Consider the following 13530-nt stretch of genomic DNA (forward strand, 5'->3'; position numbering starts at 1 on the left):
ACCGTAGACTGATAACTAGCTAAGACTGCTTTACCAGTTATGTATATTAGATCTTTTCCAAAATGAAGCAATGCCGCAATATCCCATGGCCATTTAGCAGGATCATTAGGTAAGACAAATAGATGGGGCTATATTTGGCACTTATTTCAAAATAGAAAGTGACTCAACCAAAGCACCACAATCCAATGCATTATTTTGATCACAATCTTTTAGTATAATTCTTAAAAAGATCAAATTAGTCTGAAGTCCTTTTATAAACATTAGAATTCAATGATTCAATCTTTAACAGGATGTTCTCATCACTAAGACTTTAATCATTGACTTATATTCATTGTTATGCAACAAATATCTGTAATCTGCAGGAATGCAATGGTATTTCTTCTCTCCTTTATCCAGGGATACCACAAAGGTCTTAGTTTAAGAAGGTATACAGTGTAAGTGGTAACCAACTCCAGGCTAGTAAACCTGGTTAGTCTGAAGAGAAGAAAAAATAAAACTGTACTATATATAAAGCTAAATTAAGTTACATGACACTCTCAGTGTTACTTGGGTGCTAGAGTGATTTCAACGTTTAATATCCAATCTTCCCTTTATCCTATTTTTTCCTTTCATTCCACAACACAGCACTTCTAAACAGGAATGAAAAGTGTATACCCAATCTAATCAAAGATAAAACAAAATGAGATGAATTCACATTTATTTACAGTTATGTTTGTCAAGAAAACAACTCTAAGCTCTGAGCATAGTGGCTCAAATCTGCAATCCTGTATAGCTCGAAGGCAGAGATTGAGAGAACTGCAGTTACAAACCAGTCTGGAGACAAAAAATTCACACCAATCTACCACAACAGAAAACACTGGATGTGGTGGTACATACATCATCCCAGCTTGTGCCAGGAGGCTGAGTAAGGAAGATTGCAGTTCAAGTCCAGGCAAAAGTGAGATCCTACCAGAAAAATTAACTAAAAACAAAAAGGACTGAAGGCTTACCTACCAAGTACAAAACTTTGCACTCAAGCCGCTATACCACAAAAAACTTGGTTTTTAAAATTTCTAAATTAAAATACCTTATTAAATACGGATACACTTTTATATTCAAACAGCTTTTAAGTTCAATGTGAAAATTTGGCCTAAGTAGACTTCAAAAGACTACAGAAATAAAATGTTAATTCCATATGAGCTGCCTAGCTGGAACAAGTCATATAAACTGTCCAAAAGCACTTTCTCTATGACAATGGAAATGTCCCTTATATGTGCTCCCTAATATAGTGCCCCAACATGTTGTAAGTGCAACTGAGAAACTAAATTATATTTAATTTTAATCATTTTTAATTTAATTATCTACATATGGCTAATGTCTACCATATTAAACAGAAACTTGAAAAATATATATTCAGGTAAAGTAGTAAAGCAAACTCAAAACAAATTTTATATTAGAAACACTCAAAAACATATTTTACTAAGCGTCTCCATACCTAACTAGGTTCATGCTAGAGCTGCTATCTGCCCACTTTAGACTCCCATCATTTCTAGGAAAACAGATATACACAACTATACCCTGGCTCTTAGTTGAAAAGGTGATCTCATGAGCTTTACTGTCCAGGCTGGCCTCAAATTGCAACCTTCTAAGTGGCTAATAACAGGAATGATTGTATCATCACTAGGTTTCAAGTGATTTATTCACAGAAAATACTCTTTATGGGCTGGGAATGTGGCTTAGTAGTAGAGTGCTTGCCTAGCACACATGAAGACCTGGATTCAATTCCTCAGTACCACATAAGCAGAAAAAGCTGGAAGCAGCGCTGTGGCTCAAATGGCAGAGTGCTAGCCTTGAGCAAAAGAAGCTCAGGGATAGTGTCCAAGCCCCAGGACTGGCACTATATATATATTCTTCATGCACATCAATAATAAAATCCACTTACATAAAGCAAATTTTACTCCAAACCAACATATACATGAAGAGAGTTACTTAATTTTAAGTTTAAGCATCTTTATTTCATTATGAGAATTCTGACAAAATTTCAAACATCATCACTATCATAAATATTTTAACTCTGGTTGTTCCCTTCCTACAGTAGCTCAGGAAAGCTGCTTGTTCAATAGCAATTAAGCCAAGTGGTTCTTAACCCTTTGGAAATCTGGTAATAAAAAGACTTGTTGGGCTGGGGATATGGCCTAGTGGCAAGAGTGCTTGCCTCGTATACATGAGGCCCTGGGTTCAATTCCCCAGCACCACATATACAGAAAATGGCCAGAAGTGGCGCTGTGGCTCAAGTGGCAGAGTGCTAGCCTTGAGCAAAAAGAAGCCAGGGACAGTGCTCAGGCCCTGAGTCCAAGCCCCAGGACTGGCCAAAAAATAAAAAAAATAGATAGATAGATAGATAGATAGATAGATAGATAGATAGATAGATAGATAGATAGATAGATGAAAAAAATTTAAAAAAATAAAAAGACTGTGGGATTTGCCCTGAAAAATTGATAGTTTCAAATGTTTGCACAGATTTTAAGGCTTCATACTCTACCACCTACATGGAGTCACATACTAAGTTCAAAATACTGCAATTAGGAAGTTAGGGAACTTATTTTTTAAAAAAAAGTTCAGGGCTGGGGATATGGCCTAGTGGCAAGAGTGCTTGCCTCATACACATGAGGCCCTGGGTTCGATTCCCCAGCACCACATATACAGAAAATGGCCAGAAGTGGCGCTGTGGCTTAAGTGGCAGAGTGCTAGCCTTGAGCAAGAAGAAGCCAGGGACAGTGCTCAGGCCCTGAGTCCAAGCCCCAGGACTGGCCAAAAAAAAAAAAAGTTCAAATTAACATTTATCCACAATAACATCCTATTAATTTACAATTTGCTTTTATAGATAACAAATTAGGTTGTGCTGGTAAAAGACTAGTGAAGGAGCTGACAGAGTAATTTTCAGAAAGCATGAATGAATAACTTAGATCATCTCTCCATAAGGTTCTGTGGTTTCTGTTTCTTGGACCTCCCTCCCTCCCTCCCTCCCTCCCTCTCTCCCTCCCTCCCTCCCTTCTTCCTTCCCTCCCTCCCTCTCTCCCTCCCTCTCTCTCTCTCTCTCTGAAATGCCAGGCACCTTGTGGCTCACAACTATAATTCAAATTTCAACAGAATTCAAGTTTAAAGCCTGATTGGGCACAAAAGGTCCTAAAACCTTCTCAACCATAGCTGGCCACAGTGGAATGAATTTGTTCTCCTAGCTTCATGAGGCTGAGAACTAGAGGACTGTGACTCTAGGCTAGCCCAAGCAGAAAAGTCCACAAGATGTTAATTCAATAAGAGACCGGGGATGGTAAAATGTGCCTGTAATCCCAGTTACATGAAACATGCCTGTCATCCTAGTTATAACATGAATCCAAGAATAGGCAGACATACACTAGGCAGGAAGTGAGACCTAGCTCAAAAGTAGCAGCACAAAAAAGCTAGAGGCATGACTCAGCAGTTGAGCACCTTGCCAACAAGCAAAAGGTTGAGTTCAAACACCAGTAACCACCAAAAAAATCAAAAGGGGGAGAGATGAAGAGGAAGGAAAGATTTGAAGAAGAAAGGAATAAATCTATAAAAAGAAAACAACATACTTATTTATTCAATCTTTCTCTATCTGATCCCAACAGATGGGATGGATCCAAATTTGGAGTCTAAATGGACAGACTCCAAGTACACATTTGTTCCACAATAGAAGACAGATACACTCTGAACTTTAGGTTCACACAAGCCAAACACTCCCAGTTCACAAACTGTTAGTCAATATTTCACTTCAATATTGCATTATTTCAGCAACTTATCACAACATGCAGGACAGGCATTCCTGGCCTACCAGCCACTTCTGAATCTCTCCCCATTTCCGGTCAAAGGAAGGATAAGATGTCTATAAATGCAAAGGTTTCAAAAAATGGTTTTCAACATACTACATATTACAAACATTCTTAAATTTAGTCATACACATTTGCTCTAGAGAACAATGGTAGGTGACTCAAAGTCACACTTCTAAAACATAGGAAATATGAGTGAAATATGTTCAATAATAAAAAGATGCATCATTCTCTTAACTTTAGAACCCTCTCATTTACTTTTTAGGAGTTAAAAATAATACATAGCGGGGCTGGGGATATAGCCTAGTGGCAAGAGTGCCTGCCTCGGATACACGAGGCCCTAGGTTCGATTCCCCAGCACCACATATACAGAAAACGGCCAGAAGCGGCGCTGTGGCTCAAGTGGCAGAGTGCTAGCCTTGAGCGGGAAGAAGCCAGGGACAGTGCTCAGGCCCTGAGTCCAAGGCCCAGGACTGGCCAAAAAAAAAAATAAATAAAATAAAAAAAAATAATAATACATAGCAACATTTACATTATAAACCAAGAACTAAACTAAAAGATTTGAAACTATATCTAAGAGTAAATATTTTAAAGAGAAGTTTCAGGCCAAGTTAATGTTGGAAAGAAGGGGTAAAAGAGAGCACTTCATTTTCATCAGCCCAGTTTCCATATGTCTACTTCTTAAATATTCTTGCTGCTTTCTGATAATAAAATATATTGAAAATCAGTAAACTACAGAAAAGCATGAGGAAATTAATACCAACCATGACTCTATACAACCAAAGTATTAGTAGTAATTACTACTTTCTAGTAGTTTTTCATCTTGTAAATGGAGAATTTTTAAAATTTTTAATTTTTAAACATAAAACTAAGATTATTGTTTTCCATTTTCTCATATGAATACTTTTCTGCACTAATAAATATGCTTCAAAAATATAACAAATTTCAGCAAAGCTGCACTTCATTGTGATGTTTCTGCTTAGATGTGAACATACCATATCAAGACTTTCCATTCCAAAAATACCATTCGGCCTCACTCAAAACAAAGCAGTCACCATGTATGTATGTGCATAATATAGTTATTTATTTATTTTGCCGCACAAGAATGAAGGATTGACAGTGGAGAATGTAACTGCACATGGAATTCATGTTTATGCTGTAAACATGACAATATAAAAACGTTTATGGGGCTGGGAATATGGCCCAGTAGTAAGTGCTCGCCTCCTATACATGAAGCCCTGGGTTTGATTCCTCAGCACCACATATATAGAAAAAGGTGGAAGTGGCGCTGTGGCTCAAGTGGTAGAGTACTAGTCTTGAACAAAAAGAAGCCAGGGACAGTACTCAGGCCCTGAGTTCAAGCCCTAGGACTGGCAAAAAACAAAACAAAATGTTTACAACAACACTTATGAGCACTAGTGGCTCATACTTGTAATCCTAGCTACTCAGGAGGCTGAAATTTGAGGGCTGGGGTTCACAGCCAGACTGGGAAGGAAAGTATGTGAGACCCTTTAACTCCAAATATTCACCCAAAACAAAAAAGCCAGAAGCAGAGCTGTGGTTCAAGTGGTAGAGCTCAAGCTGAAAAGGCTCAGGGGCAGTGCCCAGGCCCTGAGTTCCAGCCCAGGACCAGCAGAAATTAAAAAATAAAAAAGTTTAATTTTTTTAACTCAAGTTTATTATTTTATTTTATTTTTATTTTTTATTTTTTTTTTTTTGGCCAGTCCTGGGGCCTTGGACTCAGGGCCTGAGCACTGTCCCTGGCTTCTTCCCGCTCAAGGCTAGCACTCTGCCACTTGAGCCACAGCGCCGCTTCTGGCCGTTTTCTGTATATGTGGTGCTGGGGAATCGAACCTAGGGCCTCGTGCATCCGAGGCAGGCACTCTTGCCACTAGGCTATATCCCCAGCCCCTCAAGTTTATTATTTTAAAGAAGAGCTAGAACCCAAGGTTATGAGTTAGGGACTTAGTTTTTGTCTCCTTGTTCAATCTTTCCATAATATTTAATGTTCCATTCTTTTCACATGATACTATTTTTAAGTTCCTTCCTCTTCTGTCTTCATATAACGTGGTTGTTTTTGGTTTTTTTTTTAATGCAGGTACTTGGCCCCCATATAGATCCAATGACTTTCACAGTAACTGTAGATGGTGCTGTAAAAAAATATTCATCCATTCTGGGCATTGCCTTTCCACTCTCGTGGTCTTACTGTCAGTCTGTCTTTGTCTCTCTGATGTACACATACAACTACAACAAGGGCTGGGAATATGGCCTAGTGGCAAGAGTGCTCACCTCATATACATGAAGCCCTGGGTTTGATTCCCCAGCACCACATATATAGAAAATGGCCAGAAGTGGTGCTGTGGCTCAAGTGGCAGAGTGCTAGCCTTGAGCAAAAAGAAGCCAGAGAAGGTGCTCGGGCCCTGAGTCCAAACCCAGGACTGGCAAAAAACAACAACAACAACAAAAAAAACTACATTCAAATATAACATATTGTATTCAATATAAATTTATATAGACTGCATAATATATCATATTGTATAAATATAATGTATATTTATGTACTTTATATTCTATGTGTATATTATATGTAATTATATAGTATATGTAAATTTTTATTTCTTATGCCTGTCACAAGGCTTGACTGCAGGTCCTAGGCACTGTTGTCCTTGAACATTTTTTCTCTTTTGGGTGGGTTGTGGGCCTTGAACTCAGGGCCTGGGTGCTATCCCTGAGTTCTTTTTGCTCAAGGCTACCACTCTACCACTTTGAGCCACAGACCCACTTCTGGTTTTTAAGTAGTTAAGAGTTTCCTGGGGACTTTTCTGCCTGGTGGCATAATCCTCAGATCTCAGCTTCTTGAGTAGCTAGAATTACAGGCATGAGCCACCAGCACCAAGCTCTTGAGCTTTTTTTTTTTTTTTTTTTTTTTTGGCTCAAGACGAGCACTTACCACTACAACCACACCTCCAGTTCCAGCTATTTTTTTCAAGATTAATTGATGATAAGAGTCTTGCTAACTTCCTGGCAGGGATGGCTTCAAACCATGAGCCTGAGAGCTGAGCCTCTTGAGTAGCTAGGATAACAGGCATGAGCCACCAGTGCCTTATAGTATAATCTGATTGAGTAATTTTATAGTATTTTGCCATATAGATACCATAATCCAAATTCTAGGAAAGTTAGGTTTATGCTATCTCTAAACTACTTTAGCTAATATAAGTAAAGCATTTATAATAATTTAACAATTTATAACAAAATATATAGTAAGAGTTTTATATGTGAACTCAGTTATTGTTTAAAATAAGCATTACCAGCCAGGTATTATTTGCTCACACCTGTAATTCTAGCTACTCAGGAGGCTGAAATCTGAGGATCATGTTCAAAACCAGCCCAGGCAGGAAAGTCTGTGAGACTCTTGTCTCTAATTAACCCCCAGAAAACCGAAAGTAGCACAGGGGATCAAAGTGGTAGAGTGCTAGCCTTGAACAAAAAGAGCTCAGGGACAGTGCCCAGGTCCTGAGTTCAAGCCCTACAGCCAATTCAAAAGCTGTGGCTCAAGTGGTAGAGTGCCAGCTTTGAGCTGAAGAGCTCAGGGAGAGCCCCCAGGCCCAGAGTTCAAGCTCCACAACCAGGGGGAATAAAACCACACATGAGGTTAGTGTTTCAAAAGAACCAGATTCACATCACTAAACAGGTATGGTTAGACAGAGACAAATACGGAATCAGGATTATTCTTCCAAATTACCTCTTTTTGTTGTCGTTCCAGTTCTCTCATACGTATATCCCGTGCTTCTGCCCGGGCAGCCCGTTTTGCTGCTAGCCTTGCCTCCGCCTGAAAGTAATATAAAATTCAGCTTTACAAAACGAAAACAATCTATGTACTAGATTTAAGGATAAGAAAATAAAATATAACTTCCAAACTGGGATAAGGAGAAAAGATACCATCTATTACCAAGTTTGACTTTTTCAGTCAACTTCCACAACAAAATCTCAAATCTGACCATTATCTCTAACTGCTTACCTTAACTACACATTTAACAGATTTACTCAGCTCATTACACACTGCTCTTTCACCAACATTTCTTTTCCAATCTATTCAAATACATAAGCTAGAAACTTCAGAACCAGCTGGTAATTCATTTTGGGTATTGCCAATAATCAGCCTCCATGTAGTGTCAATTCTTTGGTATTTCTCAAACACAGCTTATTCTAGGATTTTCCTCAGCCCAAACTTTCTTTCACTTCTTTTTTTTTTTTTTTGTAAAGTGTTTTTTTGTTGGTGGTTATGGGGCTTAAACTCTGGGCCAGGGCACTGTCCCTTAGCTTTTCCCATTCAAAGCTGGTACTCTACCACTTGAGCTATATAGCTCCACTTCCGGCTTTTTTTGTTAACTTTGAACCAAGATCCTTAGATCTCAGCCTCCTGAATAGCTAGGATTATAGGCCTTGTAAGCCACCCATGCCCAGTCCCAGCTCCCCTAAATTGAGATATAATTCACATATCACCAACACCATTTAAAAATATACAATTTAGTGGCTTTTAATATGTTTATAATGATATACAATCATCATTACTAACACAAGACATTGAAAAAAAAACCCATATTGCACCGTTGGCTCATACCTATAATCCTTGCTACTCAGGAGGCTGAGATCTGAGGATCATAGTAGGGAGCCAGCCCAGGCAGGAAAATCTGGAAAGTCTTACCACCAATTAACTACCAAAAAGCCAGAAGTAGAGCTGTGGCTCAAGTGGTAAAGCACTAGCTTGAGAAAAAAAAAAGCTCAGGAACAGTATACAGGTCCCGATTTCAAGCTTCAAAATTGGCACACTCAACATATGCATGCACATACACAAACCATATCATTAGTAACCACTCCCCATTACACACTATGTCCTAGGTTCTTGCCAACTACAAACACCTAGTAATTGGTCTATTTTGGATATTTCATGTAATGCAATCAAATAATAGGAATGCTTCAGTTGACTCCAAAATTCATCTATCTACCTTCATTATCTGCCCAATTACCTTTTGCATGGTTATAAAATTGACAGAAGAGCCTTCCAAAATACAATTCTGATTATAACACTCAGTTATGTCCTCCTCGCTCACCAATACTTACAGCTAAAGAAAAGCTTCTAGCACAACAGGGGAGGAAACACAAAAATACAACCAAGGTTTCTTACAATCAGGTCCCTACCTGATTTCCCAAAACTGCTCCACATGGAGTAAAGGGTCCCATATCCCTTCATGTCTAAACTCTAATAGGGTCTGTCAAGCCTATATTCACAGATGTTTGGTAGGAACTGCTCTCCTTTTTCTGAAATGTTAGCTCCTGTGATGATTTTCCCTATCCCTTCTTTCCTGGAATAATACTAGTAATAGTATATGTCTATGCCTCTATCATGGGTTTATTACTTTATATTAAAACCATATCGTTCTGTCATCTCATAACTTTCATGCAATGTATATTAAAAATCAACAACAAATGAATTTCAGGCCATGAGCCAGAGTATCAAGTAAATAAAATAAGGAAATAACATGATGCATCACATAAAACATAAAAATTTTCTAATTCTGATTCAGATTTTCTTCTCTGACAACAATATTGCTTCTTTTTTTCCATATTGATATATTATCTAAATCTCATAATAAAGAGTTCAAGCAATGTTTAGAAGAGTGTATATATGTAATCAATTATGTTAGGAGCTAAATATACAGAGTAGGATATGACATCTCTGCTCCAAAGCAGCTCTCATGAGTGAAAAACACAATGTTACCAGGAAAGAAGCATGCAGGAGGATGAAATTGCTTTTGCCTAGAAAGGTCATATATAGCATACTTCTAAAAAGAGACAGTGTAATAATTCATTCCTATTTACCCTGATTTGGACAATGTCCCAGACTGTTTAACTAGCCTCAAAAGGCTGCATCTCAACTAACAGCTGGACACAGTGGAACATACCCATTATACCAATTGCCAGGGAAAACGATAATGGCTGGGCTCAGTGGTGACAGCCTGTCATCTTCACTTACATAGGGAAGCACAAGAAGGAGAATCACAACCCAGGCCAGCCTGAGCATAAAGATCCTACCTCAAGGGGGCTGGGAATATGGCCTAGTGGCAAGAGTGCTTGCCTTGTATACATGAGTCCCTGGATTCGATTCCCCAGCACCACATATATAGAAAATGGCCAGAAGTGGTGCTGTGGCTCAAGTGGCAGAGTGCTAACCTTGAGCAAAAAGAAGCCAGGGACAGTGCTCAGGCCCACCAAGGCCTAGGACTGGCAAAAAAAAAAAAAAAAAAAAAAAAAAGATTCTACCTCAAAAATAACCAAGGAAGCTGGGGCACCACTAACTCATGCCTGTAATCCCAGCTACTAAAGAGGCTGAAATCTGGGGACTGTAGTTCAAAGCCAGACCAAGTAGGAAAATCTGTAAGACTCTTATGTCTTTAACCACCAAAAAGCAAGAAGTAGAGCAGTGGCTCAATTGCCAGAGCACAAGCCTTGAGCAAAAGGCTCAACCCAGAGGGCTGAACCCAGACCCTGAGTTCAAACCCAAGGACCAAAAAAAAAAAAAAAAAAAAAAGTAGGCTAAAAAACATTTATATGGAAGATACACATATTCATGGATATGCGCACACACATAAAAATACACAAAGATATATATACCCACATACTTCCACATAGGTCTTTAACCATGGTACTACTGAGGAGGGGAAAGGAGGGTAAGAGGGGACAAAAGAAAGAGTAATTTTTTTTTGGCATTCTGATAATCACTTGACTTTATTTTTATTGACAAAGTGATGTACAGAGAGGTTACAGTTTCATACGTTAGGCATTGGATACATTTCTTGTACTATTTGTTACTTTCTCCCTCTAATTGGTTCCTTCTCACTAAAAGTAGGTTCAACATCTCTCCCATTACATTATGTATCTATCCTACTCTAGTTTAACTCTGCTTTCTCTTTACACTCAAGTTTTCTCACACCTCCCTCCTCACTTGTCACTGTTCAAATGACAGTAATGTAGCTCCTGTTCAAATCACTTCACTGCTCACAGGTGTCACCAATGACCTCTAACTACCAAACTAATGGAATTTTTATACATTTATCTCATTTCTCTAACTTCTGAAACCACTAAACACTCATTCCTTCTAAACTTCATCTCCTACTATTCTGCAATCATGATCTCTCCTAGTTTTCTTCCTTATTCTGACCACTCTTTCTGAGAATATTTCATGGGCTCACTTTTCTCTGCTAGATTCTTATTTTTTAATATAACCAAAGCTTCCAGATTTAATCTCCTGCTCTCTTTGTTCTACATCCTCTCCTGGACGATAGTAAATCTTTATGTACAAACCAGTTTTTCTTCCACAGTCATGAAATAAAATCTTTTAAATTAGGACTATAATCAGGAGCCAGTGACTCACATCTGTAACCCTAACTGCTCAGGAAGCTAAGATCTGAGAATGGTTCTAAGCTAGCCGGGGAAGGAAAGTCCGTGAGACTCTTACCACCAATTAATTGCCAGAGAACCTGAAGTGGCACTGTGGCTGCAAGTAGTAGAACACTTGAGTAGCCTTAAGCAAAAGAGCTCAGGGACAGGGGCCAGACTGAGTTCAAGCCCCGTAACTGACAAAAATAAATAAATAAACTAAAATAAAGATTTTGAAGAGGCTTTAATCTCATTGTGATCAAATTAAGTTAAAAGAGAAACAAATTTAATATTCATAATTTAGGAGAAACACACTGAGCTAAGTCTAGAATTGTCAGCCTATAATTACATCCGTTATAGAAAACCTATGGGAATGGCATAATCTGTGCCTCTGTAGACTATATTTTTTTCTTTTTATGGTCAGTTGTGGGGCTTGAACTAGGGACCTGGGCACACTGTCCCTGAGCCTGGTTATGCTTAATGCTAGCACTCTACCACCTGAGCCATGGCTCCACTTCCAGTTTTTGAGTGGTTAATTAGCTAAGAGTCTCACGAGGACTCTTCTGCCCAAGTTGGCTTTGATCCACAATCCTCAGATCTCAGCCTCCTGAGTAGCTAGTATTATAGGTGTGAGCCACCAGCACCCAGCTCAGACTATGTAAAGTGAATCACTAATAAGTAGAGGTGTGGCTCAAGTGGTAGAGTGCCAGTATTGGGCAAATAAGCCAAGTGAGAATATAAGGCCCTGAGTTCAAGCCACAGCGCCGCCCCCCCCCCCACGCACACACACACTGAATCACTCAAGAAAAACACTAACTCAAGTAGCTAGGACTCAGAATTTACTGTGTTTAATTTTGTTTACCCTTCTATATCACTCAGGCCAAGAGAACACCAAAAACCTAATTAAGAAACTTATTTATTGTGTTACCATGATTTCCAAATTAACAAAAACTATTGCTCCATTTCCTAACAACTTCCTTTAATAAAAAATCTTAGAGGGCTGGGGATATAGCCTAGTGGCAAGAGTGCCTGCCTCTGATACACGAGGCCCTGGGTTCGCTTCCCCAGCACCACATATACAGAAAACGGCCAGAAGCGGCGCTGTGGCTCAAGTGGCAGAGTGCTAGCCTTGAGCAGGAAGAAGCCAGGGACAGTGCTCAGGCCCGGAGTCCAAGGCCCAGGACTGGCCAAAAAAAAATCTTAGATACCATTTTTCTTTATTAAATCTTGTATTATGTTTCATTTTTAAAGCTTTCAGTACTTGCGGACAAATATTTAAAATTTTCTGAACATAAACCAACATGTAGTAGATAAAATGTAGAAATTTGGACGAGTCATTTCATGATGCCAGACAGTTATATCTTCATTCTATTCAAAGACCTTTTGATAGCAAAAATATTCTTTTTTTTTTTTTTTTTTGCCAGTCCTGGGCCTTGGACTCAGGGCCTGAGCACTGTTCCTGGCTTCTTTTTGCTCAAGGCTAGCACTCTGCCACTTGAGCCACACGCCACTTATGGCTATTTTCTATATATGTGATGCTGGGGTATTGAACCCAGGGCTTCATGTATATGAGGCAAGCACCCTTGCCACTAGGCCATATTCCCAGCCCCAGCAAAAATATTCTTTTGGGATGCGAAAGGAAGTGTAAAGTTAAAGACTGAAGTCTGAACACAAGCTAATAGTATTGAACTGAAGGGGAAAATGTGAATCAAAGTTCTAGTAAAATAATAATAATAATAGTAATAATAATAATATCTCTTTTTTTGGTAGCAAAAGGACTGTCAGCAATGACTTCACATTTATGTTAAAGATACTTTGCTATCTGAATGGTTTTCCTCCAAACAGTCACAGTTACAGCAGTAATTATGACAGCAAAAGCTTTAGACAAAACCAAGTGCTGGAGCATAATACTCCTGCCTTCATTCCAGATAGAAAAACAATTTGATAAACAGTGGCATAGTGGGAGTCACTTTGGCTACCTCAAACTAGTTACCAGAGCCAGGCTATACAGGGTTCAGGGGGACAGGTGATGGAGTTATGTCTCAGCCACATCTCCCACTTGCTCTATCTCAGATTTAGTGGGCAAAGGAAAAAATCATGGCAAAGTCCTGTGCTCAACAGGAATTGGCTAAAGTCCTATAATAATAACATCTGAAGAACATGTAAATGACTAAAACTAGAACAAATACAGATTTTCTTTCAGAGGATTTGGCTAATAAAAATAATAAATATAATGAGGAAAAGATTTAACCAGATAGAAATG

General features: G+C 38.8%; 1 protein-coding gene across 11 annotated transcripts in view; it reads right to left on the reverse strand.

Annotated features, from left to right (window-relative positions):
- Lrrfip2 (LRR binding FLII interacting protein 2) overlaps window positions 1–13530 on the reverse strand; it is a 115471-nt gene that overhangs the window by 66059 nt on the left and 35882 nt on the right. For 6 of the 11 annotated variants that reach the window (XM_048348662.1, XM_048348664.1, XM_048348661.1 and 3 more), the window contains exons 4-5: window positions 7573–7659; window positions 3836–3886 (exon numbers count right to left, since the gene is read on the reverse strand). In XM_048348662.1, the coding sequence (XP_048204619.1) occupies window positions 3836–3886; window positions 7573–7659 (138 nt within the window). The remainder of the gene's footprint in view (window positions 1–3835; window positions 3887–7572; window positions 7660–13530) is intronic. The other 5 variants (XM_048348667.1, XM_048348668.1, XM_048348672.1 and 2 more) reach the window with 1 other exon arrangement.

The sequence above is a fragment of the Perognathus longimembris genome, chromosome 6 (assembly GCF_023159225.1).
Source record: "Perognathus longimembris pacificus isolate PPM17 chromosome 6, ASM2315922v1, whole genome shotgun sequence".
NCBI classification, from domain to species: Eukaryota; Metazoa; Chordata; class Mammalia; order Rodentia; family Heteromyidae; genus Perognathus; species Perognathus longimembris.